The sequence below is a fragment of the Macaca fascicularis genome, chromosome 7 (assembly GCF_037993035.2).
Source record: "Macaca fascicularis isolate 582-1 chromosome 7, T2T-MFA8v1.1".
Taxonomy (NCBI): Eukaryota; Metazoa; Chordata; class Mammalia; order Primates; family Cercopithecidae; genus Macaca; species Macaca fascicularis.
Window position 1 is genome coordinate 162,241,926 of NC_088381.1, and position 27,200 is coordinate 162,269,125.

A 27,200-nucleotide genomic window follows, 5' to 3' on the forward strand; every position below is an offset into this window, starting at 1 on the left:
CTTTGTAAGTAAATTTGTAAATAGGAAGCTTTACTTTTTTAAAAGTCCTATTTCAAGTAGCATAGTTAAGTGGACAAACAACCCAGATTGAGCATTCCTGTTCTCCAAATCCAAAATAAAAATGCTCCAAAATTTGAAGCTTTTTGAGCATAAACATGATGCTACAAGTAGAAAATTCCCCATCTGACCTCATGTGATGAAGTGTAGTTAAAGTCAAAATGCAGTCAAAACTTAGTTTCATGCATGAAATTATTTAAAATGTCGTATAAAATTACATTCAGCCTATGTGTATAAGATGTATATGAAACAAATGAATTTCATATTTAGACTTGGGTCCTATCCCCAAGATATTTCATTATGAATATGCAAATATTCCAAAATCCCAAAACATTCAAAATCTGAAACACTTCAGGTTACAAGCATTTGGGATAAGGGATACTCAAGCTGTAATATGTGGAACACTTACTGTGGGCCAGGTGCTGTGCTTAATGCTTTAGATATATCCTTAAAAAAATCTTCCTAACAACTCCATGTGATGTATTTATACTCATTTTACAGTTGGGAAAATCTCGGCTTAAAAAATTCAGTGTTTGTGAATAGTTAGTTGGGAGATTTCTAGGAAGCATGAAAGTATATAATTTATTCTTACAGTTCACCAAGGAAAAGAAATAGTCTTGACTAAAGGAATTAAAGAGCATAAACAAATGATCCAGACTGCTTTCTTATTTGGTTTGCAGCTAAGAAAACAGGCATCTGTCTTCCTCACTGAAGATGATGTGTTCTGAGATAAGCATAATGAGCAGATCATGATGTTCCAGACCCTTACAGGTCATAAAAGTCCCGCAATATATATTCTGTAGACAGGCTAAACATTTGGGGACACTGATAGGAAGGAATGTAAGTAAGAAAGTGAAATAATTCCTGTAATGTAAGGTTGACAGAAGGTAATCATCAGGGTCAGAATTAAGAGGTCTTGTGGTTTAGGAAGCATAAAATTATATAACTTATTTTTCTATTTCACTCAGAAAAAAGAGTATTAATGAAAGGAATTAGAGATGAACAGATTGATACAAACTGTTCTATGGTTTACAGCTTAAAAAATAAAAGTACATTTAATGCTATGCATTTTGAGAATAATGTATTTTATGCTTTTTCTTTTTACATATATATATCTATGTGTATTTAAGGACAAAATAGATTGACATTACTGATTACTTCACAATGATAATTAAAGTTCTATGAAACGTTTACTGAGTATATAGTTTTTCTGTGTATATAGAATTATATTAACTGGTATTCCTTATAGACCTAAAAATAATGCCTTTCAGTAAATTCTTAGTGGACACCAGTGTTTTCACATATGCTTCTTAGTCATTCAGTCATTTGTTATTTTTACCCTATCTGCAATAAAAACGAACAGAAGTTTCTGAAATTATTTTAAATGTGTAAGCTTGTAAGGGAGTAAGGAATGATACTAGGGCTCAAAAACAAAGCAATCCGTTTCACTTCCATTTAGGATATAGAAAGCTGCAAGAGAACATCACTTTCATTCTAATAACAGTAGGTTATCCCCAAAATCCACACAGTCATAACTTCTTGAGCACATCAGAGCTGGTCACAAGGCAGCCAAGTGAGCTGAATTCACAAGACCCCTCTGAGGATAGATGGGACGGAGGAACACTGACTTGGTAGAGCATAGGAGGAAGAGGTGCCCACCACATAAAGTAGTTAGCAGTATCAGCTAAGATCTTAACACATTTTTAAAGGGTGGCTGTGGGCTAGCACAGTTTATGTGTTTAGGATAACTTGTAGGTTAGACACAGAGGAGCTTTGCATCCATTTGCAAGCTCTTTTCCATACGTCTCCACTGTTTGCTCTGTGAGATAGACTGGGGGACAAGGCAGGAGATTGGAGAGCATCTCTCTTGATGATAAAGGTGTGGTACTGATGAGCTGCTGCTGAGGGACAGGAGCCAACTCTGCCCATTTTCTGAAAACCTTCTCCTTTATGAAGCAAAAGTCTAAGCTGCGGAGGGAGAAGCAGTGAACTTTCCTGCTTCTACAGCCCAGGTGAAGTGCCATTGCTTCGGTGGGTGTGATAGGAGCAAAACCCACTTGCCTCTGGAAGGGAGGTAGAAAACCCTCACTCGTCCAGAACCATGCAAAGATCACTTACTTCTGGGAGAAAGGTGGGAGCACAAGCCTTTTGACACTAGGGGCTGGGTGTGGAAGGCAGGAGATGTTAGGCCTAGGACCCTGCACTGATAAAAAGCAGAGGTCTGCCACCAGTGGGGATAGGGCAAGAAACTTGACCCTGGCAAAGGTTCCCCTCCCACACCCCAAGATACAAAGTTATAGGACAGGAACACTGAAAAAGTTACATTCCTGAGGCCCAGGCTCAAAGACCTTGCCCAAGATGAGGCTGGACCAAGATATCTGAGAATCCTCTACATTCACCATTAACCTAGTGTGTAGTAACAAGCAACAGTTGTCCTACTAGAGAAGGGACAAGAGTGTGGAGAGAGACTCCCTGCTGAAAACTGAGGGTGGAGCAGGAACACTGAGGAAAACCCTTTGGCATCTGAGGCTGCACGTTAAACAAAAGGTAATAGTGGCCCACTATTGGAGGTTTGAAACCTGTGGTGCTGTGATTGCCATAGCAACAAGAATCCTCAAACCCAGCTCCATTGCTAACTAGACTTACTATTCAACCCCCTGTACTTAACAGCTTAGCAGAGGAGGAATGTTCATTTCTGAGCATAAATACTATTACCTCTATTGTCACTGAATATCCAGCATTCAACATTTCAAAATCAAAAATTTCTGGGCACACAAAATAAGGAAACTTACCAAAACATAAAACAACAACAGGTCTAGTGTCAGAGAAGACCCAGATATTGGAAATATTAGGGAATTTAAAGTAACTGTGATTTATATGGTAAAATATCCACCGAAAAAACAACATGCCTGGATGTATAGGGCGTTTCAACAGAGAGAGGATCTATAAAATAATCAAGTGAAAATGCTAGAAATAGGCAGGTGTGGTAGCTCATGCCTGTAATCCCAGCACTTTGGGAGACCGAGGCAGGCGGATCACCTGAGGTCAGGAGTTCGAGACCAGCCTGACCAACATGGAGAAACCCTGTCTCTACTGAAAATACAAAATTAGCCGGGCGTGGTGGTGCATCCCTGTAATCCCAGCTACTCAGGAGGCTGAGGCAGGAGAATCACTTGAACCCGGGAGGTGGAGGTTGCAGTCAGTAGAGATCGCGCCATTGCAGTCTAGCCTAGGCAACAAGAGCGAAACTCTGTCTCAAAAAAAAAAAAAAAAGAAAGAAAAGAAAAGAAAAAGAAGAAAATGCTAGAAATAAAAATGATATCTAAGATGAAGCATTTCTTCAATGGACTTATCAGCAGTTTGAACATGTCTGGTGAAAGAATCCATGAACTTGAAAATAGAAATTATCCAAACTGAAACATAGAGATAGAAAATAGAAATTATCCAAACTGAAACATAGAGATAGAAAAGAGTGAAAAATTAGAAGAGAACATCCAATGGCTTTGAGACAGCATAAAAAGATCTAATATATGTGCGATCGGCATCTCAGAATGAGAAAAGAGAAACGAGAAGGAAGAATTATTTAAAGAAATACTAGCCAGGACAAAGCATAGATCTAAGAAGACCAGAGTACTCCAAGCAGAATAAATGCATGGGAGCGCACGCGCGCGCACACACACACACACCCTCTCCCCTAGACACATCATAAACTGCTGAAAATAAAAAAGGGATAATCTTGGAAGTAGCCAGAGACAAAGGTGACCATTGAACAGACTTCTGATCAGAAACTATGTCGTCTAGAGGACAAAAGAATATCATATTAAAAGTACTGAAAGTGAAAAGCAAAAATTAAAAAGTCAACTGAAATATATACCCAGTTAAAATATCTTTCCAGGACAAAGATAAATTGGCTTTTTTAGATAAACAGAAATTGAAAGAATTAATTATATCAAATCTATACCGCAAGAAATGGTAAAGGAATTTTTTTTTTTTTTTAAAGATGGAGTTTTACTCTTGCTGCCCAGGCTAGAGTGCAATGGCATGATCTTGGCTCACTGTAACCTCTGCCTTCCGGGTTCAAGCAGTTCTCCTGCGTCAGCTTCCCAAGTAGCTGGGAACAGGTGCAGGCACCTGCTGCCATGCCCAGCTAATTTTTATATTTCAAGTAGCAACAGAGTTTCACCATGTTGTCTAGGCTGGTCTTGAACTCCTGATCTCAGATGATCCACCCCCAAAAGTGCTGGGATTACAGGTGTGAGCTACCGCACTCGGTTGTAAAGGAAATTCTTTAGGTGAGAGTAATGTGATACCAGATGGAAATTGATTTGCATGAATAAATGAAGAGCACTGGAAATGGTAAAAATTAGGGTAAATATAAAAGAAATAACAATTCTACACAAATTCATTCAGAAAATAAAGGAGGAGGTAAGAACTTTCTGATAAACTTTCAGGCCAAACATTACCCTAATGTATATATACTCATGAGCGTAGATGCAAACACCCAAAAAATGAGAAATCAAATCCAACAATATATCAAAAGGATGATAATACATTATGACTAGTCAGAGTTTATCTCAGGAATTCAAGATTGTTTCAAAATTTAAAAATTAATCAGTATAAATCATCTTATCAGAAAACTAAAAAAGGAACACCACCATCTAGTCTCAGTAGATTTAGAAAAAGTATATGACAAAATCCAACAACTATTTCTGGAAAAAAAAAATCTTAGCCTGGTGTGATGATGCACACCTGTAATCCCAGTTATTAGGAGGCTGAGGCAGGAGGATCTCTTGAGCCCAGCAGTTTGAGTCTTGTCTAGGCAAGATAGTGAGACTGGGTCTTAAAATCAGGCCTGTTGTGGTGGCTCTTGCTTGTAATCCCAGCATTTTGGGAGGCCGAGGCAGGTAGATCATGAGGTCAGGAGTCGAGACCAGCCTGGCCAACATGGTGAAACCCTGTCTCTACTAAAAATAGAGAAATTAGCTGGGTATGGTGGTGGGCATCTGTAATCCCAGCTACTTGGGAAGCTGAGGCAGGAGAATGGCTTGAACCCGGGAGGTGGAGATTGCAGCGAGCCGAGATTGTGCCACTGCATTCCAGCCTGGGCGACAGAGCGAGACTCCATCTCATAAATAAATAAATAAATAAATAACCCCACAACTCAGTAAACTAGGAATAGATGGGAGCTTCCTCTGTGAGAAACCTACAGTTTCACTTAAAGGTGAAAGACTTTTTCCTAAGATCAGGAAAAGGCCAAATGTGTCTGCTCTTACCACTTTTGTGTAACAGTATACTGGACATTCTAGCCAGTAGAGTAAGGCAACAAAAAGAAAAAACATTCACATTGCAGAGAAATAAGTAAAGCTGTCTTTTTTTCTCAGATAACGTTATCATACGTAGGAACCTACAAAAGAAAAATACTGGAACTTCCAAGCGAGTATAGAAAGGTTGTGGGATACAATATCAATGTACAAAAATCAATTGCATTTCTACAAACCAGCAACCAACAATTGGAAATTGAAGTTTCTCTTAAACTATCAAAATAGCATTAAAATATGTAATACTTAGAGATAAATCTGGTAAATGTTACATAAGATCTATAAACTGAAAACTATAGAACATTTCTGAGAGGAAATAATGAGAGAACTAAGTGAACTGAAATGTAGATCATATTCATGGATCAGAAGACTCAATATTGTTAAGATGTCAGTTTGCCCCAGATCAATGCATATGTTTAATGCAAAATAATCAAAATTCAAGTAGGTTAGATTTTTGTAGGAAATGACAGACTAATTCTAAGATTAATATGAGACTGTAAAGGACCTAGAATAGCCAAAACAACTTTGAAAAATAGGAACAAAATTGGAGGACTTATATTACCTGATTTCAAGACATAATATATAGCCACAGCAATTAATACTGTATGATTGGTGTAAAGACAGATAAAGTAATCAATGAGACATAGGGAAAGTTTAAAAAATCTCACACCTACCTCACAAATTGTCAGTTTGTTTTTGACACAGGGGCAAAGGCAATTCATTATAGAGAGGATAGGCTTTTCAAAAAATGATGCTAAAACAGTTTGAAAAATAAATCCATGCCTTGCTCCATATGCAAAAGATAAAATAGATCATAGACCTAAATGTTAAAGACTGAAATTATTAAAACTTCTAGAGGAAACAATAAGAGAAAATCTTTGTGACCTGGGGTTAGGTAAAAGTTTCTTACATATGACTCTAGAAGCATGATCCTTAGAAGAAAAATTTGATAAATGAGATCTGTTCTTCAGAAGACACTACTAAGTGAATGAAAAGTCAGAATGGGAGAAAGTATTTATAAATCACATAGATGACAAAGGACATGTGTTCGGCATACATAAAGAACTTCTCAAAACACGATAATAAAACAACCCAATTTTTAGAAATATGGAAAAATTTTTAAGATGCTTCACCAAAGAACATTTGCAGATGGCCAGTAAACATAAGAAAAGATGTTCAACATCATTAGTCATTAGGAAAATGCAAGTAAGTCTCCAACACACTTGTTAAAATATCTGTACTAACAATAACAAAAAAAAACCCAAAAACAACAATTGACCATACAAAGTATTGTGGAAGATTGTGGAGCAACTCAAACTCCCTTACACTGTTGGTGGGAATGTAAAATGGCACAACAACTTTAGAAAACAGGTTCTCAAAAATTTAAACATACATCTACTATATTACTCAGCTATTTAACTCCTAAGGATTCAGAGAAAATGAAGCATCTTTTCATATAAAGTCTTATACATGGATGTTCATTGCAGCTTTGCTTGCTATAGCTAAAACTGGAAACAACCCAAGTATCAGTCAACCGTTGATGGGTAAGTCAATTGTGGTATAACCATTCAGTGATATAATGCTCTGTACATATTCTGGTTATGTGTTGAAATTTCTTCTTCCACTCTGTGGCTCCTCCTGATGTTTTAGATTTTATTTTGTAAACAACATGATTGGATTTTATTTTTTAATCCAATCTCACACTGTATTTTAATTAGAATATTTTCCCATTTACATTTAATGTAATTGCTTAGGTCATCTTATAATTTGCTTTTTTGTTTTGCCAACTGCTCTATGTTTCTATTTCTCTTATTTATTTTATTTGAATTGATTAAGTAGTTTTATTATTCCACTTTCCCCCTCTTCTGTTAGCTTGGAAGTTACAGACTCTTTTACTTTTCTTGTGTTAGTGACCTTAGACATTACAAAAAGGACATATTATCAAAGTCAAATTTCACTGGTGTTTTTACTGTCTTCCCAGATAATAATACAAGAAGAACCTTACAGTTCTCTATTTAATCCTCTTCTGACTTATATGTTATTGTTGCTAGCTATTTTATTTATCTATTTCAGGTCTCCTAGATATTGTTGTTTTATATAACCAATATCTATTTAGATTTACCCACATATCTATCATTTTTTAATTACCTATAGAATTTCCATTTGGAATCTTCTTTTTTTTCTGCCTGAAGAACACCTTTTAGTATTCAGTACAAGTCTGCTGGTAACAAATTATCTTTGTTTTTGTCTGTTTGAAAATGTCTTCCACATGCATTTTAAATAGATGTTTTTATTAGCATAGGATTTTACACTGTGTATCTGTAGATTTCTAGAAATATGGAGGCATATTTATGGCTTCTTGACTCTGTGGCTTATTTTCTTTGGCCAATTTTGGAAAATTCTCAGATATCTTTTTACATGTGCCTCTGCCTAATCTTCTCTCTCTCCTCCTTCTAAGACTCCAATTTCATATATATTAGACATTTTTATAGTATTTCCATGTCCTTTATCTTCTTTTTTTCATTTCCATCCTTTTTTCTGTTTGTGATTCATCGGTGTTTTATTCGAATACACCTTCTGTCTCACTAATTCATCTGTATCTAACCTGATTTTTATTTTGATTATTGTATTTGTCTAGTCTAGAATTTCCACTTAGCTCTTTAAAATCTGCCATGTTTTTTATATCTTAGAGAATTCTCTGTTGAAATTCTCAATTGTATCTTTTATCCTCTTGAACCATGTATGTATCATATAGCACCAGTACCTGGAGCTCCTTTTGGTATGTGTATATTTTGTATTTTTTCTGCTTATTATATTATCTCCTCCTGTGTGTTGAAATTATTGATTATGTGCTTGGTCTTGTATTTGACAAACCTTTTGTAGAAATAGTTTGAGGCCTAGGATGATATCTTTCTCATGAAAGGAATATGTTTTCTTCTGGCAGACACCTAACTGCACTAGCAGTAGAGTCTTACTTAACCTGATTTCAGGTACTGGATGATTTGAAGCTGGGCTTCAAATTGTTGGTGTGACATTATGTTTATAGTAGCAGTAGCAGGATGGTGGAGCTTACATTCTAACTACACTGTTAATTCTGTACCTAAAATTGTAATAACAGCTAACAGCGAGAAGTACAAGATGCTCTAAGAGCACCTAATAACAGGTAATCTCCTCTGGGGTGTTAGAGAAGGCTTTGCTGAGAAGTGACAGCTGACATGTATGAAGAGAAATAATTAGACGAAGGGCAAGATAAGGGCAGATAGGAAAGCAGACATTCCCAGCATTGAGAAGGAAAGAGAAGCATGCAGATTGAATGCAGATTCAAAGAACTGAGAGAAAATCAGTGTGCCTAGAGCATAAAGCAAGAGGAGTTGCTGAGACAGTGAAAAAGCCCAAATTATGCAGATCCTTAGGTGCATCATGTAAGGGAATATTCAAATTACAGTTTTAAATGCTTTGAAATCTCATGCTGACTGTAAAGTCAAAAATGAATCAGAAAAGAGTGATGTAGGATGGAATGGAAGGGATGTAGTGGGTGAGGATCACTTGGAATCTGTTACCCTTACCTGAGCAAACCTTCAAAATAGCTTGGATTAGGGTGGAAGTAGTCTGGTTGGAGAGGTGGACGGATTAAAGAAATAAATAACAAAACCAGGACTATGTGAGCAATAAAAACCAATAGTATCAAGGATAACTCCTGAAATCTTGGTTTGTGAACCAGGTGGGTAACAGTGGCACACACTAAGATAGGAGACTAGAGAAAGCCCACATTAGGACAAGAGACTGGAGGAGGCCCAGGTGTCCAAGGAAATACCATGAGCTCAATTTTGAACTTGTTGCCTTTGAGACACCTTTGAGACATCCGAAGTAGAGACTGCAGAGAGTTGTATGTACAGATCTGATACTCTGAACAGGTCTGCCAATAAAAAAGTAAAATTTATACAGATTACATTTAAAGTCATTTGTGTGGAAGAGATTGTCTACAGAGAAAATGAAGACCAAAAGTGGAGAACTGCTATTGGAAACATAATTTTACACCAAGAAAATAAGGAAGCTTAAGAACTAGAAGTATAAATTGAGGACATATATCACAAGGGTTTTGGTAAAATATTTAATTTTAAGTTTCTGATTACTTCTAATGTATCGTTAGCAAACAATCAGTTGATCTATGTGGATGTGGAGATGGTGACAGGGTATGGTAGAGGGGTATGTGTGCTCAGAGAACCTATGCAGGTATATAAATAGAAATGTTGGGGTTAATCTCATTTTAAGATTAAATCAAGAAGGAATAATAACAGGAAAGGGAAAGGGAACTTCCTCTTTCAATAAAGGCAGACTAGGTAACTCTAATCAACTCTCTTGGCAAGGATAATTTTTAAAGCTGAACAAAACATAAAAATCATCTGCATACAAGCCTATGGAAAGTAACAAGGTAGTAAAATATTACCCTTCCAAGACTGAAGAGACAACAAATATCCAGAAAAGTTAACATGTAATTTGGGGCCTGCTTTGGGCCTGGGGGTATTTGCTGATTCTAGAAGAGGGTCTTGAGGGACTGAGAGCCTAAGTGACTTCTCTGACAGCCTTGCAGAGTCCCTGGTAAGCCCCTCTGCAGTAGGAATAAGGGCAATCCTGAATAGACTGTCCTTTGCAGGGGAGGACAGCCCAGCTTCAAATCATCTAGTACCTGAAATCAGGTTAAGTAAGACTCTACTGCTAGTGCAGTTAAGTGTCTGTACATTGTTAGTCCTGCTCATTGCTGCGTCTCTAGGTCTCTAGCACCTAGCAGCACAGTGCCTTGAACATAACTGAGCATTTGAGTGAGCATATATAGTCAACAGGAATCACTCAAATGAAGAGATCCTTATCTTTGGCTTCTTTCCAATTTCCCAGAATACATAGTATGATGCTGGGACTTGAATGAAATTAAAATGATATTATCTTCAGAATTAGATTTTCTTTGGGCTACTTTTGAGAGAGATTAGGATAGAAGGTGAAAGTATTATGACTGACTTGGGGGGAAAAAAGTCCTATTTCCTCTTGCTTATAGATATTTGCTAGACTTTCCATGGCTGCTTTTTTTCTAAGAGAACTGTGTATAATTTTTGGAAAAAATATTGAATTAATTAAATATTACTACAGTGAATCATTTGGAAGGAATGGTTCTTTATAGCTGTAACATCCATTAAAAAGATATTTCTTTGAAAAGCACATCCTTTCTTTGCAAAGTTTTGAATTGCAGGTTATTTACATATTTTAAGCCTAAATTATGAAATTCCTGTGATTCTAATTTATTACGTTTAAAAATGACTTAGCAGAGTACCGCAGCCAGAAGGCTCAGTTGCAAAACCATGGTCTTTAAATTGATTTGTTTGTTTTGGTGTTCTTATGATTTTGCATGGCAGCATATTTTATTGTATATTTACAATAGTTACATGATACTTACTATTGGTATTTCCTTTATGGAAAGAGTTCTTAAGGATATTTTTATGTGTACCTCCTCATGAACCTTGCTAGTCACTGAAATACAAACTTAGGAATGGTAAAACATATCTCCCTTTGTTATTTCTGTTTATGGTCTTCACTTCATTTTCCCTCTCAGATTTTGATTTTCAGTGATCTCATCTAGTCCTTTACACCCTTTATTTTAGTGGTGGAATGTGGCAATCAGGGATAGGGAAAATAATGAGGTATAATCATTAAAGGTATCTTAGAACCTGGCATATTTCAATTATTCATATTTAACCTATTTGAAAGTATTTTATAAATATGATTTTATAATGAAGAGGGCTGTTACACTATTATGTTAATTACTAAAAGCTCCCACATTTATAATCTTTAATACCCCAGATATTTTATATGTCCCAGATATTCAGTATTTTAATATAGAAGTCCCTATTATTCAATTTCAAAATAATCAATACTATCTCTAAAAATACACAGATATTGTGTAATTTTAGAGTTCCTTTACTTTTTACTAGCACTATTCATGATAAATATATTTTTCAGTTTTATTCAATAAGATTCTGTTCAGAATCTGTGAAACTTAAATACTTGCTCTTTTGGAGTAAGCCAATGATTTATTTAATGCTTTTCTATGTTGTGTATTGTAAGGAGAAATATCTTCCTGATGGATATAATACAGGCTTGTTGGAGACAGAGCTATTTCCCTCCCTGCAAGGAATGTATTATGTTGTTTTACAAAATGCTTTCTTGCACCACTCATGCTAACTAAAGAGCGAATTTAAACACAGACATGTTTACTACACTTTCCTTCCTTGAATGGGTACAGTTTTTAAAACTTGGAAATGTACCATTAACTCTTAATGTCTCATTTCATTTTTGAGGAATTCAAGTTGGGATGCCAGCCGTACTATAGTAATGTAAGAGGAATGGTAACTGGCATTAAGGCATGCACTTAAGCAATAGAGGAATTTACTTTTCAGTGTCTTCCAAGGTCCATGAGGATGCACACTTATTTATCCAGAGAGTATGGATCTCACGTATGTTTGTCCAGAGGGTGTGACTCTGTGGAGGAGAACACTTACTGGTAAGTATTGAACTCTTATTGTATTATGTTTCAGAAAAATATGTTTAGAAAATCAGTTGATTTTTAGCAGTGATGAAATCTCTTAGTCTGTGCTGGTTTCTTAACAGTGGACAGTCCCAGATGTTGAAGTCAGCACAACAAGAGAAAAACCCAAATCCTGATAAGACTTGAGGATTTTTCGAAAATTAAATGCAAAATAGTTGGGGCAAATGTTGCTGCGGGAGTCAAGACTAAGTAATACAGTAAGAAGATATGAAGTTGGAGAGCTTCTCATGTTCTTCTTTTGTATAAAGTTTGCATACGTACAAAACCCAGGACTTTAATGACTTTAAGAGGGGGCAGAATTGCATCTCTTGGAATTTAACAGACTCATGTGAACTGGAATGTACATTGTGGCCCTCACAATTGATTTTAATATTTCTTTGCAAAGTCCTTTCTGTTTCTAAATAAAAGCTGTGCCTTCTGAAACCTGTAAGTGATGTATACTGGCCACATCAAATCTTTTAAAAGTGTTTTCCAAACCCAAAATTGTTAGTGTGGAACAAATGTTTCTTTTGGGAACACTAAAACAAAGGGGTATGGGAGGATTGATTTCAGAGACCAATTGCTGCTTCTGCTTTATACTCTAACATTCTTACCCTCTTTCTCTCAGCCAAGAACTCTTATGATATGTAATTGGCTTTTGGTTGAAAACACATGTAAAATAATGTTTTTGTGTGTGATACAAAAGTTTAGAATAAAACAAAAACAGCCACTCTAATATGTGGTAGGTTTTCTGGCAATTAACCATAGCACATAGATATTTGCCACAGGAAATGCCACTGCCAGATCTTCCACACCATGACATGAAGGCTTAGCATTGTTTTAAGTCATGCCTTAATAAATGATGAATAGAAGTGCAGAGTCCGTGAGTAAGAATTCAGTGCTTAGGAGTGTTTTTGGCATCTGGTAGACAATTGTTTGTTAGAGTTGCCAGTTATTAGCTCGCTGGCCTTTATCAAAGTGCTTTACTATTTTGTTTCTTCTGCTGTAGATATCCCTGTGTTATCTCCTATTGTGATGACTGGCAGTGTCCCACTGTGCTAAATCAAGAAGACTGGGTATATAGGTCCAAATCATGGTTATGGAGATGTTAGGGTGGAAGACAGCAGTGTGGACATGATAGAAAGAGGATTGAGAATACATTTCTATGTGATCCATTTTTGCTTTGCCTTCTGTCTAATTCTGCCAGTTCCTAATCTTTAGGACTCACCTCAAAATCTCTTGAAGCCACTTTTTAGAAGATGTGCAAAATGTGTGTGTAGGGAGAGAGCATCAAGAGCAGAAAGAGTAGGTGAGAGGGTAAGAGATAGTCAGTCACCCAGCAGCTGCTTACTGAATGCCTGCTGTGTGCTAGGAGATGGGGATACATGAAGCTTGTGGTCCAGTTGTGAAAGATAGGCCATAAACAAATAAACATATTGTATATTGGATGATAGTAATGAATAACTGGTAAAGGCGGGTAGTGGGGTAAGGAGATGAACTCAACTCGAAGTAGGTTCATCAGGGAAGGCCTCATTGAAAAGGTGGTATTTGAGTAGAGGCTTGAAAGAGGTAGGGGAGCCAGCTATATGGAAATCCAGGAAAAGGGGAACTGAGAACACATACTGTAAGTTGTTAAAAGGACTTTGACCTTTCCTTTGAGTGAGATGGAAGCCCATTGGAGAGTTTTGAGCAGAAAAGTGACATTATTTGACTGATTTCTTAAAATAATTCCTTAGGCTACAGTGTAGAGAATGGATAATAGAGGGACAGTGATGGAATCAGGGACTGATTAAAGGTTTTTTGAGTAATTGAGGCTGGAGAAGATGGTGACTTGGACTAGGGTGGCAACAGGAGAGGTGACTAGTGTTCAGTTTCTGGATCTGTTTTGAAGGTAGACCCTTCAGGATTTATTGGCCTTTTGACTGTGGGGAGTGAGGGATTGAGAGGAGTTAAGGATGACCCCGTAGTTTTTGGGCTGAGCAGCTGGAAGGGCAGAGATATCATTTACTATTTATCAGGATGAGGAAGATTACAGGAGGAGCAGGTTTTAGGGAGAGATCAGTAAACGTGTGAGCAAATGAGATTCCAACTAGATATTCAAGGGTAATGTAGACAGAAGACAGTGGATATAAAATGGTAATTATTTAAATGTTCATTTTGCACAAGTTGATAAATCATAAAAGTTCTATTTAAATGATTTAAATCTCCATGAAGATGTTGCTATAATTCACATTTTATCGATTAGGAAATAATGCAGAAGGATTAATATTCCTAAGATCACTGATATGAAACTTTGTTTTATGACTAAGTTCCAGGTTCTACTGACTTTATTATATTATAAAATAGGCATAAAAGTGAAATTTTCATTATTGCCATAATTGATTAAACAAGTAATACTTCTAGTTGCCTTTACATTACACACACACACACACACACACACACACACACACACACACGCACGCTGTCTCTCTCTCATAGAGAGGTATAGATAATATCTTTGAGGCTTATGTAGAAAGATACTTTTTTTGACCTTTTGGTGTGTTGAAAACATACTATAATGTAGGTTTTAATTTTGGATATACATTTTAAAATTCTTTAAATGGTAAATGGAGATGGCTATGAATATAATTAATTTTTAAAGCATATTCTTAAGAAAATTTCTTTTGAAAACAGTTTACTTCATGGTAATTTATGTTCTCTTCAGTTGTTTAAAGGGGAAATATATTTGCATACTCAAGTGTATTTTTAATAGTAGAATGTATGATGTTTATTTTTTGAAACACAAATACAAATAATGGAAACACATGTGATTGTCTGAGCTTTGACATTATTCTAGGCAGGATGACAAACTGTCACAATCCAAACAGGAAAACAGAAATTAAAATCTATCAAAAGTTTCTACTCTGTTGCTTAAAGGTTTATGTACTGTTTATATTTTTTATTCAATAAAGTGATAGAAAGTTACTTTATCTTATAAAATCCTAAGACACTTAAATTTTGTGTAGTCTAATAAGTTAAATGATCAGGAGCAGGTTAATATAGTTCTCTTCAATAAAGTAATAAGTACATATCCTTAAAGGTCATATATCTAATTTTGTGGAATATGACTATTTAGTTTCTATAACCTTGGATTTTTAAAAATTACAATTTGTGATCTCTCATCTATGTAAATAGAAAACTGTTTCTGATTATACAGGAAGCCCTACATGTTGCAGGAGTGGAAATGCAGTTAACGGCTGCGGTGTCATTTCTGACCATTCTGCAGGACGAATCAGTGTCAATTCATTCATATACCCACTCATTCCTCCAAGTCATTCTCCTGCATCTGGAGCACAGGGACACAGGTCAGGGGCCGGCATGCTTAATTATAGACTTGTTTATTGTTTTTTGTATATGACCATGATATTATATAAATACTGTTAGCCTGATGAGGATAACTGAGTAAGGCCATGCTGCCTAGGAGTTGAGCAGTGGAATGACTTAAAATAGCTATGGCTGTCTTCTTATAAAACCCACAAAATTTAATATCCTTGGAAACTGAAGACCCATTAATTCATCTTATGATTTATACTTTCTTCTTAGTTTTTTTCCTTTTCTAGCAGTCATGTTTATAGTTTGTACAATAAAGCAGCAAACCTTGCTTTAAAGATATCTTACCAATACTATTTTTTAAAAAATATAAAAATTTTCTAGATGTTGACTGAGACAAAATAATAGAGAAACTTTTTAGAATAGTAATGAAAATAATTATTTCCATTTTATCATTAAGTGCTATTGTAACTATTAATGGATGAGTTGAAACTGAATTTGAAGTGAGACTTTTAATTTAGTATGTTTTATCTGTGTCAACCAGGTGTCAGCAATGCATGGCTGGAAACTCTTCTGTCTGTTATAGAAGTATTGCCAAAAGAAACCCTACGGCATGAGGTAATACTTTCATGGGGTAAATACTAATGAGTAAGTCACTCTAAGGTTTTTTTTTTTTTAAAAGGTTTATTGTCAAAAATGGTTTTTAAAAAAGAAAGTTGTTTTTCGTTTTGAATGTAACACGTGCACATTGTAGAAAATTTGAGGAATATAAAATATAGAAGGAAGAAAAAAGAATTTGTAGTTCTGTACTTGTCCACTTTTAAGGTCCTGATGTATTTCCTTTCAAATTTTTTTCCTATATATGGTTGCTGCTTGCCATATCAGTGATCATACTGAATTTATATATGGTTGTTTTTCATTTAGCATTACTTTCCTATATTATTTTAAACTCATTTGGTAGTAGCTGCAGAATATTTTACTTGTTAAACATTTAAGCCTGTTTTCAGGCTTATATTTTACTATTGAATAGGACATTAATGAACATTTCTGTAGAGCTCTTCCTGTTTTTCAGATAATTTAATTGTAGCTTTCAAAAAGAAATTAATGGATCAGAGGGCATTAATATTCTTAAACTTTCTACTAACAATATGTGAAGATGCTCTTTTCCTGGACTTTTATCAGCAATAGTGTTTCTATTTAATGGGCTAAAAATGGAATTACATTTTAATTGGAATTTTAAAATTATTGTGCTGTTGAATATTTTCTCATATTTATATCAGTTTCTCTGTATTCCTTTGCAATTGTTTGATCCTATCCTTTAATCACTATTTATATGTGCTATTTACCTATTATGGTTGCCAATTCTTTGTTATACTTACAAATATTATTCCCAACATGTTGTTTGCCTATTAATTTTCAACATTGAACAGCATACTCTTCCCTAAAGGTTTTAAATAAATTACAATGAGAGAAGAAGAAGAAAATGGAAAGGAAATGTATCCACTAATGAAAAGATTTTGTATTCTTTGAACATTATTTCTATATATATTTCTTTCCAAATATGTCATGATTGAAAAAAAGAGTCATCAGCCAATGAAATGTCCTCTACTGACTTCATTAAGTATCTTTGTCCTTTCTTTGTCTTCATAGTTTATGGTCATATCACAATGCTTAAATATTGGCTTGAAAATGGGAAGATTTTCTAGTTATAAGGATGTTTGCATACTATCTGATGCCAAACATCTAGATGATTATGCATATTTAAATGTTGAACATAATGTAGACATGTGATTTTTATTTTTTTTGAAAAGCCATATGCTGTATAATGCAATTTTTACTCTAGAATACCATATTATTTAACATGTGGTTTCAAAGATTTTAGATATGTAATTCTAAACTTTTCACTTCTAAATTATTAATGCATATTCAGTAATTCCAGCTACTTTGAGAGGAAACAAGCCACTTGACTATAAGAGTCATAGAATTTTAGAAATTAAAGAGATCTTAGTGGGACATATTCTAATTTCCATTTTAAATAGATGAGAAACTGGAGATTAGAAATAGCGAGATTATGGCCGGGCACGGTGGCTCACGCCTGTAATCCCAGCACTGTGGGAGGCCGAGTCGGGTGGATCACAAGGTCAGGAGATCGAGACCATCCTGGCTAACACGGTGAAACCCCGTCTCTAGTAAGAAAAAAAAAAAAAAAAAATTAGCTGGGTGTGGTGGCAGGCACCTGTAGCCTCAGCTACTCGGGAGGCTGAGGCAGGAGAATGGCGTGGAACCCGGGAGGCGGAGCTTGCAGTGATCCCAGATCGGGCCACTGCACTCCAGCCTGGGCGACAGAGTGAGACTCCGTCTCAAAAAGAAAAAAAAAAAAATAGAGAAATAGCGAGAGTATTTGGACAAACTAAAGAACTGGGACTGGAATCAGGGTCTGATCTTCATAGTTTTTTATAGTCTGTCAGGCTGTTGTAGTATTTGAGTGCCCAATGTATACATAATGCAATATCAGACTTGGCTTATTGTATTCAAATGACATAATTATTTAATAGGATTTATTTGAAGCTATAATGTTTTTCATCCCATTAGGATAAATATAAAAATCTATATGAAATAAAAATACATTTCAAAGTATTTAGTCATTAATTTGCTTTTTTCTTTTTAAAATATATATTTCAAAATTCTGCTTTTATCTGTGCATACAGAGCGTTGTAAAATCACCGTTAACTTTACTTCAGTTTTTTTCTAATTGTTTTAATTGCATAATTTGTAATTATCTTTACCTTAATAACTCAGAAGACAAAATAATCCAAGTTATTGAGTCATGAACCTCAAACTGTAATTCAGATTCTTTAAAAATATTTAGAACATTAAAATACTCTGAAGGAAATAGCTGACATGAGTGGCATGAATGTATAAAATTTTGTGAATTTTTTTCTCTGAATTTTCTCTTTAGATTTTGAATCCACTTGTTTCCAAGGCACAACTTTCCCAAACAGTCCAGTCTCGTTTAGTTAGTTGTAAAATTTTAGGAAAATTGACCAACAAATTTGATGCCCACACGTGAGTATTTGTGTGTAATTTTTGGTCTACTTTATTACATTGATTTAAAATGTATAATGACTGTATAACAATATATTTGTATTATTTCATACTGCATACAAATTTAGTTATCTTAACTATTTTAACTTTATAGAATTCTCATGACAGAATTTACTTATTCAGATGCCTTTCTTTTCAATCTCATAACTTTTCAGAATTGATAAACTAAACTATTTTCCTACTTCCTATCTTAATCTTCCCTATCTCATACCAAATGTAGTTTTGAGGATAAAATGGCATTACCTTATTGACTTTCAAAATGGGCAAACAGCATAAAGATAGAATTTCTGCTTTTATACACTGTTGTTGTGAATTTGTTATTTTGAATAATCTAACTTACTTTGAGGTTTTATGGAGCATATGTATAATTCATGTGCTACTTCTTGCCTACTTATTAAATACCAGATGAAAAGAATGGAATGTTGTGTAACTGTGATACAAGAGTAAAGCTGAAGAATATTTTGGTTGATGGTTGCTAGACTCAGATATTCCACTGCTACAGCCTTTTATTCTAGCTATAGACATTTCAACTGCCAATCCAAGATTAACCATTATTTTTAAAAGACTGTGGTATACATAATTTACAAGTAGCTAATAACATCCAAATTTAATAAGTAGCTAATAACATCTAAATTTAATAACATATGTAAAATACATTGTAAAGTATTATTTTTTCTATTAAAGTACATTTGTTATTATTAAGGTGAGTTAAGATTTTATTGATAATTGTTTGGGAATATTATTCTGAAACACTCATTCATTTGCATGTTTCTTTTCTCCCCAACTTCAGCATTAAGCGAGAAATACTTCCTCTGGTAAAATCACTCTGTCAGGATGTAGAATATGAAGTTCGATCTTGTATGTGTCGGCAATTAGAAAATATAGCTCAGGGCATTGGGTAGGTATACTTTGAATTCCTTATGCCATTTCCATGAAAGCATGCCATCAAAAGGCTATATTTGATCTTTAAAAATGATCATAACAAGTACCTCCTCTATGTCTGGATTAAAAGAGATAAAGAGGAATGTGCTTAGCATGGTGGTAGGTATTTGATTAATGTTAATTTCTTTTATTCTTCTTAATTGCTTAGTTATTATTCCAGACACCTAGATTCAGGAAATGAAAGATATCCCAATATAAACCATACTTGGAATATGTTTGACTGGCTATTCTTTGACTATATTATTGGGTCATTTCAGGTGGGATGGCAGTTGTCCCTCCATGTCCTTGGGGACTTGGTTCCAGGACCTCTTTTGGATACCAAAATCTGAGGATGCTCAAGTCTCTGATATAAAAGAGTGTAGTATTTCCATACGGCTTGCTTATATCCTTCCACATGTTTAAAATAATCTCTAGATGCTAATAATACCTAATATAATATAAATGCTATGTAAATAGTTATGCTGTATTGTTCAGAAAATAATGACAAGAAAAAAGTCTGTACATGTTCAGTAAAGAAGAAATTTTTTTTATTAATGTTTTCTATTCATGGTTGGTTAAATTCACAGATGCAGAACCTGCAGATGTTGAGGGCTGACTACACTCTAATGGAAGACTTTCTATAACTTCTGTGCAACTTCAGGCTTCCAATATTTGCTTTGTTACTCTCCTTGTTTTATGGGTGCCTGAAGCTCCAGGAGGGACATAGCAGCCAGTCTCCTCATCCATAAGAACTGATATCATTTCAGTCTTAGAAGTATGATATTAAAGGGAGTCTTCCCTCAAAACCGTCTTGGGAAAGCTTTTCTTTTAAAAACAAGATTCAAAATTGGTGCAAAAATCATTGGAACCTCTCATTTTTAGCAGAAGTTGCTCTGATTTCATCTGGTTCTTTGTTTCACAAGCTAGGGCAATCAGATTGTGGTCATTTGTACCTTTGTTAATTTTTTAAAATATCTGGGCCAATATTTAAGGCTCTGAAAAGGCTTTTGAATGTCACACAGGGTATAGTAGAATGTCACACAGGGTATGGTAGTGTACTCTGTCCTGTGTCCACTCTTACTAAATAGTATTTCCTAAGTGTTGTGTTGGAAGTTTAACACAATTAATGAAAGAGTTATTTGTTATGATTATTTTCATTTTTAATGACCAGAGATAATTAAGTTGAATTTGCATCACTCTAACGTTTTTAAAAAAAACTCTGTTTAAAGATTGAATGAAAATAACTTTTACTATAGAGATGAAATTATTTTTCTTAAACTATTTTCTTCCATTGTTAATAAACAAGGATTTCAGTAGGTATACAAATATATTCTGAGCAAAATTTATATGAAATAAATTTTTTTGACTTTTGGATATGTTCTGTCACATTTTACTCTTTTACCTCCTCTGTCTACATCCTGTATTTGCCTAATGTTTATGAACTACTGGTAATGTTAATATCTGTATCTGTATGACCGAGATCAATCTCTTGGAAACTTTTTTTTTTTTTTTTTTTTTGGCACTTCAATTGCTCGAGTCCTTGTCTTTGTGCTATGCTGTCTAATATGGTAGCCCCTAGTCACATGTGGCAATTTTAGTTTAAAATAAGGAAAATTAAAGAAAATTAAAGCTTTAGTTCCTCATTCATAATGAACTTATTTTAAAAAATGCTCAGTAGCCACATGTGGCTACCCTATTGAAGAACACAAATGATTAACATTTCCATCATTGGAGAAAGTTCTACTTGACAGCATTGTCTTGGAGTCGTTGAAATTTGCCCTGAATTTTTTAAAGTTTTCTACAGCTCTTAATAACTTTCTTGGACTCTATCAACATCTTATTTCAATTATAATTGATGCCATTTTCCATCTTGTACCCAAGAAAGCTACCCACATAATAAACCTCTCCTTTATCAAAGTGTTTGTCATTACAATGACACCTTATCATGAGGAATAAGCAGACACAAAGTGTTGAATAAGAACTATTTGTGACTGTCTTATAAATATTACATACTCCCTAAAAGCATTTATATTATATTTCATTCTTCTAGATAGGACACCTAGAGTAATATATCATCTTCTGTATAGAAATTAGTTACCATAATGTCATGTATTAGGTGAATGGAAAAATAATTTATACCCTGAAATCTAGATAAAAATACATTATTTAGGTTTCTGCAGTTACTACTGATAAGTTTTTCTAATTAGTCCAGATATTTGCTGAAGTTGCTTAAAATGGAAAACTATATTATAATTTATAAAGTTTAATATAAACTCTTAGTTATTAAGATTTCTGTAGGTAACAATATTATGCTGGGGGAAGTGGGATTGATTTAAATCATTATGAAATTACTATTAATGTTTCTTATATGTATGATATCCTTTCCCCATAAGACTGAAAGCTTCTGGAGAGCAGAAACAGTATCTTTATGACTTTTCATATTTTCTGCAGCAACTAGCCCAGTCACTGGTTTTTAGTAAGTTCTTGCTACACATTTATTGATTTGATTTGTTTTCTTCTATTGCTTACTGTGCAGGACAGAACTTACAAAAAGCGTGGTGCTCCCTGAATTAATAGAACTTTCTAGGGATGAAGGCAGCAGTGTACGACTTGCAGCTTTTGAAACTTTGGTTAATCTGCTTGACATATTTGATACAGGTAAATCATGTGGATACATCTTTGCTTCTGAAAATAGTGTTTTTCTACATGTTTTATGTCACTAATCAGGAATAAAAGTAGATATAGAATTTCTTATGTTAAGCCTCCCTTCCTCTCCCTCTTTTTATGATTCATTCTGTTTTGGTGTCTTCTTGGCTTTCACTTTTACCTCATGGTGTCGTAGTCCATTTTGTGTTGCTATAACAGAATACCTGAGACCAGGTAATTTATGAAGGAATTTATTTTGGCTCATATTTCTAGAGGCTGGGAAGTTCCAGATTAGGCAGTCCCATCTGACCTGTTTCTGATGAGAGCCTCATGCTGCCTCATAATGTGGCAGACAAGTGGAAGGGGAAGCAGACCTGCAAAAGGGAGAGGGAACAAAAGAAACTGACTTTGTAACAACCTGCTCTCCAGAGAACTAACCCAGTCCCACGAGAGCTAACGCAGTCCCTTGTGAAGGAGACCTCACTTAATACCACAGGAACTTCACCAGTCAACCCATGAGAGTGGAGCCAGTGGGTGGACCCATGCGACCCCACCTCTTAAAGATTTCACCATCCACTATTGCTGCACTGGGGCTAAGCCTTGACAGGCATTTTGATGGGAACAAACCATATTAAAACCAATACCACATGGCATACAGTGTTGCTGCTACATATTCCATCTCTCTTTTCTCCCATCAAAACTTAACTGACTTGTGTGTATATAGGGCTAAGAATTTGACTTTAACTTTTTCACCTAATGACATTAAGACAGATCCTGAGACATTGTCTACATGAGTTTCCTCTCTTTAGTAATATTTTAATGCTAGAAATCTCATGGCCATTGGGGGAGAAATTTGGGATGGGATATTTGAGTGGGAGAGGGTAAAGAGATATTCCTTAGTGTTATGTAAATCATGTCAGAGACAGTTAACTGCTCTACTGAATGTATGACTAGACTCTTGACTAATGCTGGACATTAGTTATCAGTAAACATTAACTATTTTGATAAAGTGAAATTTGGAGGGGTAAATGTCAAGTACTTAAGTACAGAATTCAATTGTGTAATTATAGTATTACATTTAGTTGGATTACCAACATTTTATCTGAACTCCAGGAAGACTCTTAAAGATTATTGCAATATGGACAATAATTGTGTTTGGATTTTCCAGAACAGTTATTTAGACAATATGACAAACCAGAGGAATAAAACCTCAATACATGATAAGTGAATGAATAAATCTTTTTTCCTCTAATAATGGGGCATCCCCAGGCTCCAAACTGGAACCTTGCCATCATCTTTGATCTTTTCCCTTTTACTGCCCACACCCATTTATCACAGAGCTGGGTCTAACTGTGTTTGTGGCTTTATTTCCTACCATTCTTTCCCACTCCTCTTGTGTCTGATGCTCCAGTCCCACTTGCTTAGCATACCTTCTTTCACACCTCTAGTCTTTTCTCATATTTTTTCTTTCTCTATTGTTCCTTCCCTCTATTTTTCTCCTAGCCAACTCCTTCTGCTTCTTTAGTTCCCAGTTTAAATACAGTTTCCTCCCTGACATCTTTCTAAATCCCTGACACCAGGCGTTGGCAAACTATAGCCCTTAGACCAAATCTGGCCCACCCCCTATTTTTGTGAATGAAGTTTATTGGAACAGAGCCACACTTATTTGTTCACGTATTGTCTGTGGCTGTTTTTGTGATACAAGAACAGAGCCGAGTAGTTGGGACACAGCCTGCGAAGCCTAGAATATTTACAAAAAAAGTTTATAGATCCCTGCCTTATACCAGCTGTTAAGGCAGTGATCACATTGTCTTACATTGTTTGTGTTTGGCTTTTTTGCTGGTTTGCATTTCTCAAAATAAGAGACTATTTATTATTCATATTTCTATTTCTACTTAGTTACAAGGCTTGTTCTGTAAGAAACACAGTGTGTTGAATGAATGTCATTTAACAAAAATAGTAGATATAACGCCGAAATGTAATGATAATAGTAATAATAATACTCATAAGCCTGTTACAGCATTTTACTTAACATTTCCAGATAATAAAGAAGTGATTCATTTCTGAAATTTAAGAAAACTGTGAGAAATTTGGAGAGCATTTAGAATTGAGAGTTAAATATCCCCACTATGTCAGATACTTGTGACCTAAGCAGATGTACTCAAAGAATCGATTAATTTTTTAAAGAAGAGCCATCTAAGAAGTAAAAGTGATGAAATGCAATACATAGAACATATTATAAGCTAATATAATTTTAGTAAAAAATGAAATGGTAAAATGGGCTTAAGCTGCAGCATGGTATGAGATGTGTGTAAAAGAGAATAAGAAAAGTTTCCTTTGCTTACTATTTATTTATGTTAATGGTATTAGAATTCTTTTAGTTATTCAGACTCAAATCCTCAATCATCTTAGCTTTTTAATTCATAATCACTCTTTATATTCTGTTCCCAATGGCCTGCAATCTGAAGTCCAAACCCCTTAACCTGACATTAAAGTTTTTGATCATTTCAAGCCTCCTCTTAGCCCTTTTTCACCACACACCTCCATCATCATTGCTTTCAGGTATTTTCTATTACTATGAGGCTAATGTAGTAATTTTTCTTTCTGGAATTTGTGTGTATTAGTTTCCACATGTGCAGTGTGGATGGACTGAATTTAAAGTATGTATTATTTTGTTTTGTTTTCCAGATGACAGAAGTCAAACTATACTTCCCTTAGTGAAATCATTTTGTGAAAAATCTTTCAAAGCAGATGAATCAATTCTTATTTCTTTATCTTTCCATTTAGGAAAACTATGTCATGGACTATATGGTATGATATATCCTAAGAATTTGAGACTGTTTTCCCTTTTTTTCTACCTTAGTCATTAAACTTTGGCTCTTCAGTTAATTGTAAAGCCTAGCTCTTAAGTATATAAGAATCTTATGAGATCTTAGAATTTTGATAACATCATTTAGAGCACATTTAGGAATGACTTTTTCACCAGTAGAACCTGTTTGAAAGAACAGTGACAGAATAAAGTAAACATAGCTCTTTAAATCTCTGAATATTTTATACTTATATATTATTTGGTATGTAATAATAGAAGCTCAGGCTTATTTACTATTTGTATGTAGTAAGTATACACTTATTAACCGTTTATTGAATAATTTATTATATCATTAGAGAAGTTCAGCTTGGGATGTGGAATAATAATACCGTAACTCTTGGCATTTTGAACACATAGTTCTTAGCTTACTATATCAGTGTGAGATTGACTGTTTAATAATGAACTCATAACAATATATTATGAGTTTCTAGCTCCTCGAGATACTTGATGAATGTGGAACCATTCCATTGATTAAAAATGTTTTGAATTTACTTTGCTGTCTTTCAGATTCCGTTTTTAAGCTCCTTCCCTGCAGAGACACATACACACATGCATGTGTCTTTTCTGCCAGCAATTTTAGAACATTTACTATAAGAAAATAGCAGATGTATAAATAGCCACAATGTTATTATTAGCGACTTTTTAGTGGCCTACAATATGATACATGCTGCAGCAATTAATGCAGGCATATTTCCTGCATTATGTAAGTTATACTTTTGAAATTAAAATATTACTGGAATTAACATGAGGTAAAATAATGTGATCTGTTAGATTCTTAACAGTTACTCTTTTCATGTTCCTTTTATTTGTAAACTATCTGCAACCATTTATTTAAGTATTTGGCTTCAATTATATTTTTCTTGTACTTTGATTTTCCCTTTTTAAATTTTATTTTCGATTGAAATGTTGAGCATAGGTTTTTATATTTGTTTTAGGAATTTTCACTCCAGATCAGCACTTGAGATTTTTGGAATTTTATAAGAAACTTTGTACATTGGGTTTGCAACAAGAAAATGGACACAATGAAAACCAGATTCCACCCCAAATCTTAGAGCAGGAGAAGAAATATATTTCAGTACGGAAGAACTGTGCTTATAACTTTCCGGTAATAAATATGTATTTATATTTACTGAGGATTTTTATTATAACTTTAAAATAGGTGCATAGATGGCATTCAAAATATTGCCATTTTTGACACTTACTGCTTAGCATTATGTCTAGTGTACATAGTACATACAGAGTAAATATTTGAGAAATTTATATATCTGTGTATAAATCAGACTGATATACACATATTTGGATCTTCCAAATATGATTTCTAATTAAATTACAATTCAGAGAACATGATTTCAATTTAAGTGAGACGATTATAATATTAGGTATTGATGCATGTTTTTCTTTCCTTCCCACTCATCTCCTCCCTTCCACCTCCACCAGGCCATGATTGTTTTTGTTGATCCTAAAAACTTCCACATGGAACTCTATTCTACATTCTTCTGCCTTTGCCATGACCCTGAAGTACCAGTCAGATACACTATTGCTATTTGCTTTTATGAAGTAAGTCTGAAGACTTAGTATCACTTTACATTTGTTGTTAATTCTACCTATGTATACTAGATGATTTTGTGCTTGTAGATTATAAGATATAGACTGGATATCTCTTTCATGTTCTAGTCTTAAATCTTGTTTAAAAACTTCCATAATTTTCTTCTTTTTTAGTATGTTTACAGAATCCATTTCCATAAATACATGATATTTGTGAATTCTTTTATTAACCCATTCATTCAGCATATCTATACCAAGTGTTTACTTTAAACCACACATTGTGGTAGATATGGGTGATGCAGATTTTAAGGTAAAATCAGTTTTTATATGCTTTATAATATTTACAGTTAACTTTGCACCTAAACTTAAGCACTTGAGAACCAATAGAAAATTGAAACTCATTAATTATTTTTACTACAAATGGATGGTGTTTCATGAGCATGGCTTTTAGATTCTGCTATTATGACTCTCTATAAAGTACGAGCAAAAGTAAGTTGAAACTTTTATGATGAATTTAACTTTTTAACCCTTGAAGTTGAAATTTGGGGCATCTTTCTTGAATGACAGCAAGAAGTGCATGTATGCCGTGGTTGCAATAAATACGGATAAGCTATAACTTTCAAGCTCAAAACTGACACATAAAAACCTCTGGATAGGCCGGGCGTGGTGGCTCACGCCTGTAATCCCAGCACTTTAGGAGGCCAAGGTGGGTGGATCAGGAGGTCAGGAGATCAAGACCATCCTGGCTGAGTTTGTGTCCTTTGTAGGGACATGGATGCAGCTGGAAACCATCATTCTTAGCAAACTATCACAAGAACAGAAAACCAAACACCGCATGTTCTCACTCATAGGTGGG

General features: G+C 34.6%; 1 protein-coding gene across 9 annotated transcripts in view; it reads left to right on the plus strand.

The window, feature by feature from the left end:
• PPP4R4 (protein phosphatase 4 regulatory subunit 4) overlaps positions 1 to 27,200 on the plus strand; it is a 105,888-nt gene that overhangs the window by 40,258 nt on the left and 38,430 nt on the right. For 2 of the 9 annotated variants that reach the window (XM_065549304.2, XM_073998154.1), the window contains exons 4-12: positions 11,822 to 11,925; positions 15,146 to 15,293; positions 15,803 to 15,876; positions 18,218 to 18,324; positions 19,154 to 19,261; positions 21,821 to 21,942; positions 24,619 to 24,741; positions 25,735 to 25,904; positions 26,237 to 26,356. In XM_065549304.2, the coding sequence (XP_065405376.1) occupies positions 15,173 to 15,293; positions 15,803 to 15,876; positions 18,218 to 18,324; positions 19,154 to 19,261; positions 21,821 to 21,942; positions 24,619 to 24,741; positions 25,735 to 25,904; positions 26,237 to 26,356 (945 nt within the window). In that variant the 5' untranslated portion in view covers positions 11,822 to 11,925; positions 15,146 to 15,172. Of the gene's footprint in view, positions 1 to 11,821; positions 11,926 to 12,032; positions 14,845 to 15,145; positions 15,294 to 15,802; positions 15,877 to 18,217; positions 18,325 to 19,153; positions 19,262 to 21,820; positions 21,943 to 24,618; positions 24,742 to 25,734; positions 25,905 to 26,236; positions 26,357 to 27,200 lie in introns of those variants that run through there. The other 7 variants (XM_005562097.5, XM_045396917.3, XM_073998153.1 and 4 more) reach the window with 6 other exon arrangements.